Source organism: Uloborus diversus, chromosome 2 (assembly GCF_026930045.1).
Source record: "Uloborus diversus isolate 005 chromosome 2, Udiv.v.3.1, whole genome shotgun sequence".
Taxonomy (NCBI): Eukaryota; Metazoa; Arthropoda; class Arachnida; order Araneae; family Uloboridae; genus Uloborus; species Uloborus diversus.
Genome location: NC_072732.1, coordinates 100,928,471 through 100,934,649, shown reverse-complemented (window position 1 = coordinate 100,934,649; position 6,179 = coordinate 100,928,471). Strand labels below are relative to the sequence as shown.

Genomic DNA, 6,179 nt, shown 5'->3' with positions numbered 1-6,179 from the left:
ATTAATAGAAAGAGATAAAAAAATCTATCATAGAAAAGTGTTTCATTCAATGAACTAAATAGCTTTCCATGATACATTTTTAGAATTATTTCACTTATTTGTTGAACTAAAACAGCTATTATATTGATTAAAATTTGTTCTACTAAAATAATACTTGTTATTTTAAAGATAAATAGATTAATGGAAAAATAAAAAAAAAAGGCATTAGGAAAAATTGTTTTCATTCAATGAAGACTACAAACTCAATAAGATCTTTTTCATCATTCACACACCTAAAATCAGTTAAATAGAATAACTACAAATACAATGTGGATTAGTTTGTAGTTATGCATTTATGTTCAATATAAATCCAGTAAAAACATATCTGAAATGTTTTTTTCCTAATAAGATTTGCCTTGAGGTTACGATCATGTAATACCTATTGCAATCCACAAATAATTTTTAATCAATATTAGTTAACTAACTGAATTAATCAGTACCTGCCAGCATATCCATCACAGTAACCTTATTACTTTTCAATACTTAAGAATCAAAAACCTTTTTACAAATAATTACGGAAAAAAGATATTTAAAATTACATAATACAGGAAATCATGATTCAGGGTGGATTCAGGGGAATGTAACAGTAAAAACTTCTTTTTACAAGTCTTTTGATAGAAATTTTAAGCATTGAATATCTTACAACATGAAAACTGCTATAATGCACATAATAGGTACATTAGTTATGCTTCAGCAAAAAATAATGCAATTATGAAAAATTGGCATTTTGCTGCAACCACTGGATGACTGAGGCTTCAGTATTTTCACGCCAACGAATATTTGCTCGTATCCTTTCAAGACTCTGTTGTAGCGATTGCATTCCAGAACCAACTTCAACTCCACTAAAGAAAGTTTTAACCTAAAATCATTAAACAAATGAGAATCAATTTCACAAACAGAAATTGCTAGAAATTTTTACTAAATATAATAGGAAAAAAAACTTAAATTTGTTTTTGACAAACTAAAAGTTTTTGCAATCAAGAATTGCTGCCAGGTGTTCCCTCTATATTTCTCAAAGTTTGTAACGTTACACATAGTTCAGTTTACCTTTTCATATTAATTTTAAACATCATAATCTACATTATTTTACACTAGAAAACTGCTGTCAAGACATGATGGGGGAAAATTGCTTCCACATTTGAACGAAGCAATTGCATGTCTGGTTATATTTTGATAGTTGAAATTACCCCCTAGCTCTAGTGGACTAACACTAAACTCTAGGAGATAGTGTTAATTGTTGACCACTTTTTCGTTTCTTCATTCCCCTGAAATGAGTCTTACCAGTAAAACAGTTAAAATACCGGATTCAGTTCAGACTCGTCACAATAAAGCTCTTCCCTGCATTTTAAATAATACCAAAACATATTATCAAATTATCATGCCGTGACGTGAGTTTCATTGTGGATGACATCAGGAACGTCACTCAATCATTGGCTATTATATGTATGAGGATTTTTAAGACTTCATAGGAATTAACTTTTTTTTTAATCGTCTGCAGCATTGCTTGTTTAAAATGAAGTTATATTTTACTTTCAGCTGTAATTTCTTTAGTGGCAAACCTTGGTTTGTTTATTATCATTTGTTGTTAAAATTTATTCGTTTATTCTATTAAAAGAAAGATTAACATGTGCAAAAATTATTGATAGCAAATATTTTTAGTACAAGTTGAATAAAATGGATTTTTTCTTGACGACCTAATTTACTTTTTGGCAGATATTTTACATTTTAAAACAACTTTTCGGGGAATTATCAACTTGGAACATGCCAAATTGGTAATAAGTTTCCCATCCAGCATTCATTAAGAATATTTTTTCTGTGATTGAACTTTTGGGTGTGATTTGTTGCCAGATTTCTTTCAACCAAAGTGCAAGAAAAAGTGTATTCTCTACGAAAAAAAAATAAAGGTAAAACATCAGCTAGGTTAAGTGAGAACAATAAGCAATTCGTGATTGCTCAAAATAAAAAAAAAACGCACACACAGTAAACAAATTAGAAAACCTTTATCTTCAGTTGCACAGTTTTTAACATGCCCTTTCCTTTTTTTTTTTTTTTTTTGGAAGGGAGGAGGGAATTGTAGCTATTTTAGAACATAAAATCTGACATGCAAGAAACTTATGAATGTCACTTATGAAGATTTATAAAATGTCAAGAGCATTTAGAACTAACGCCATAAAATTTAACAGATGAATAGTTGAAATTAAGTCAAATATAATAATAAAATGTAAAAACCATAATAATTAAATTTTATGAGGAGATAACAATACTTTAAAAAATAATATGTTTTTCCTTAGATTTGTTTTAAACGTACAATCCTGATTATCCACTAACAAATAACTGATTTCTTTCACAAATCTAAATTTAAAGATTATTAATTTTAAGAAATAAACAAAAGTTAAATTCAGTAAGTTGTCTTTTTATCCATAAGCTCACTTTTTCTGCATAGAAAAATTCGTACCTTGTAACCTCCAAACTATTTCTTGCAAATTTGTGCATTCATAACGTCATTTAATTTTCTTCTATAGGTGTTTTTGTTTTCTGTTTCACTTTTTCATCATAGTTCACTTTCTTCTTATTAATAAAATTATTGTTTTTTAGATATATTATCGTTTAGGTTAAATTAGTTAAATGTAATAAAGGCATTCTACAAAAATATAATAGTACTCTCACATACAAACCTCATCATAATCGAATCTGGAGCTGAAATGAGATATAGTCTCAGATATAATCATATCCATTGAAAATGAGCCTTGGCCAAACCTAAAAATATAAAAAATATATCCTTAAAACATGATAGATTTATTTTTCAAATACAACTCTGCAATGTTATTCTATACACTGTGAAAGTCGATCTAGGTATGAGTGAGCTATGTCCAGACCAAGCTATTGCATATATAGAGCCAGTGAAATTTGGCAGACAGATAGTTTTCAAGGGGCTTCATGCACTTTGAACTGAACTTTAAAACTTTACCACAAAAATATTTAATTTAATGTTCTGGTTTATCTTAACATTTAGCAACAGTTGGGGAAAGGGGGAGTATCCCCTCCTGTCTCTCCTAAATGTAGAGCCTGCCTTTAGAATTAACTCTGATATAATATAAGGTTGTTTTGTAGCTATATGGGAACATGTGCATTTAAAATTACAAAAATACATTTAGAATACAAAATAAAGTATTGCTTTCATTCTTCAATACTTTAAGTTTAACAAAAATTGTATTTTTATCAGCTTTCTGTTTAAAATACATTTACAAGCTAATCTGGGACAAAATTTGAATTAGTATTTGCGCTTACATTTATAGTACAGTAGCTGTGTTGCCCGGCTTTACCCAGTCTACCTTGAAAAAAACCATTGTGTCAAGTGAAGTATATTCAATAACCAGGATTAAATGAAAGGAAAAAAAAGCCATCATGCAAAATTTCTCCGCCAAACAATGACGACAGGTACTAAAATACTTTGAAGAAATTAAAATAAAATGAGAAAGATGGATTTAAAAGGCGTAACCATGGAAACACAAAATAAAATAAGTTTAAGAATTGAAAATAAGAAAGATGAAAATAAACAATGGATTCAAAAAGCGTTACCGTGGAAACGCAAAATAAAATGGTTAAAAATTTGAATAGAAAAGAGATTTTTAAATTTCCTTTAATTCGCTTGTAACTTTTTTTCTAATGGAAATAGAGGGTTAAACTTTCGACCTTAGGTCGAGTTAGATCTAGAATAAAAAAAGGCAGCTCTTTCCAATGGAGTCAAAACGAAAACTGTGGGACAATTCCTTCACTTTTTATAGATGGATTTAATGAAGAAAGTAATCCCTAAATTTCAACTAAGCCTAAAAAAAAAATCGAGTTAAAAACGCAAATAACTCCCGCCGTAATGAAGCTAGAGCGTTGAGACAAATTACGTAGAACGTGGAAAATTCTACTCTTTCCAACGATATATAATATTAATATATGCAAGTAATTTTTCACCTCCATATTCGGGAATGTATGTGAAAAATTGGGCCTAAATTGGAATAAAAAAAGAACTATTTATTGAATTGCTTTCGAACTGGTCTCTAAACCTTCTCAGGACTTAAAGGAACAAACTGTGAAAATTTCAGCAAAATCGGCCCGGGTAGTTCTCGAGTTTTGAGAGTTCAAACACACAGACGCTTTTTGGAGACTTCATTTTATACTATGTAGAGATTCCTCAACTTGCTTAAATCCATGATATCCAAGAAAGATCTTTACCATTCTAAGCTTTAATAACAAAAATACTAATAGGTGAAATCAAATGCAGTGCATAAGAAAGAAAAACTCTAAAATAAAATTTTCTGGTATGAATGGCCTGGAGTACGGAGCGCCAGTTACTGGCCAATTGAGCTAAGAAGATGGCGACTGCAGAGATAGCATAGTGTTTGTTTGGTTAGATGAGTTCGTCAAAAACCATGCAAAAAATTTTTTGACCATAAAGATCTACCAAGTGTAACATTTGGTGGATCTTTACGGCACATCCAATAGAAATTTCCTTGTAAGTTTATTGGTGGCTTTTTTTTCAACTAACTAGATTACATGCCATGCTTTTTCCTATACAGTAGTCATTTTCTTTTCGTAGCTTAACTGGTTAGCAACTGCCATCACTTCAGATGATAAATTCCAAAATAAAAACTTTCAGAGTTTTACATTTTCTTGGTGGAAAATGCATTTTATTTCATTTGTTAGGATTTTTGTTGTTGATGTTTGGAATGATAAAGATTTTTTTTGGGTTCTGATCCCCTGTATTATGCATTGTAAAATCTTAGTAGCATTCCGACTGTACTGTGAATAGGACATATTTTTTAAATATTTTCAAATGAGAAAATTAAATATTGGGCAGCAGCTTAAGAAGTTGAGCTGTTCACAATAAAAACATTTACAACAATGGAATGAAATTTACGAGGATGGTTGAATTCACAATAAAATCTAGTAACATAACATACAATTAACATAATGTGGAATTTATATCTTTAATTTCCAATAGTTAGTTTGTATAAGTATTAGACAGTGGTGTTCCCATACTCCATATATGCCGTACACTCTCCAACTTTTTTCAGACACATAGCGTATACCCTCAAGCTTCAAAAATTTTCATATTATGACATATTATGTATATGATTGCTTTAGAGTAATTTTAATACTGAATCAATAGTTTTTAAAAGCCATTTAAAGAAAAGAACGAAAATTAACTTTCAACAACAGCTATTTAAACAAAAAAAAAATAACGAAGAATTTTCAACTTACATTTCCAGCAGCTGAGGCCAATTCATACGGACAAATCTCCAAGTTAGTAATCGCCCAACTGGATTTCGAGCAGCAACAGCAATTACTAAAGTCGTATCTTGTGGCCGAATTTTGTTTTTGTCCAGAGAATAATTCAAATACCTGAAGAAAAATATATAGTAGATTAAGTATTAACTACATTTGAAATTACAAAGGATTTAATTTTTGAGTTAAGAAAAATATCTAAAACTATAAATACTAATATTTCGCGTATTTAAGTTCATTTTCTCTCGATATATTCACTTCCAGGCCATAAAACAAGACAAACCTCATTTATGAGTCAAACAGTGTTGAAATTTCGATAAAAAGTACTACATGTAAAATTAAATTTAGTGTTTCGACACATTTAGTGAGGTACTTCTTTTGTCAACAAAATGTAATAAAATTATGTGGTCAAAGTTAAGTACTTAATCTGCAAAATGTTAGCATTTGTTTATTTTCCCACTTAAAGTAAGCTGTGATTTGGCACCATTTTTAAAAAAAGTTGCAAATAAGTAGTTGATGAGAGATGATCCATGTTTAGAATAAACGTTTTTGTTATAGATTTAAATTCCTTGCTACTTGTTTCATTTTCAATGAACGTTTCAAATATTTCTGATTTTGTTACAACTCTATTCATTTATTTGTTATATCTAAAATTTATGTTTTTATGTTAAATACAATTTAAAAAAAATCTAAGTATAAGTTATTGGAGCAAACAATAAAACTAGGACATATTAAAATTACAGTTAATTGTTTCATTGTTTATTTTATATTAATTTTATTATAAAATTTATGTGAGAAAAAAGTCAATGAAAGTTAAAAGATAATAAATTAATGAAACTATAAAACCTACTGCAAATTTG

At 29.1% G+C, this 6,179-nt stretch overlaps 1 protein-coding gene across 1 annotated transcript in view; it reads right to left on the bottom strand.

Moving 5' to 3' along the window:
* Nucleotides 1-748: 748 nt before the first annotated feature.
* LOC129216452 (endoplasmic reticulum aminopeptidase 1-like) overlaps nucleotides 749-6,179 on the bottom strand; it is a 43,524-nt gene continuing 38,093 nt past the window's right edge. Inside the window, exons 16-18 of the mRNA XM_054850666.1 lie at nucleotides 5,296-5,436; nucleotides 2,715-2,796; nucleotides 749-898 (exon numbers count right to left, since the gene is read on the bottom strand). Coding sequence (XP_054706641.1) covers nucleotides 749-898; nucleotides 2,715-2,796; nucleotides 5,296-5,436 — 373 coding nt within the window. The remainder of the gene's footprint in view (nucleotides 899-2,714; nucleotides 2,797-5,295; nucleotides 5,437-6,179) is intronic.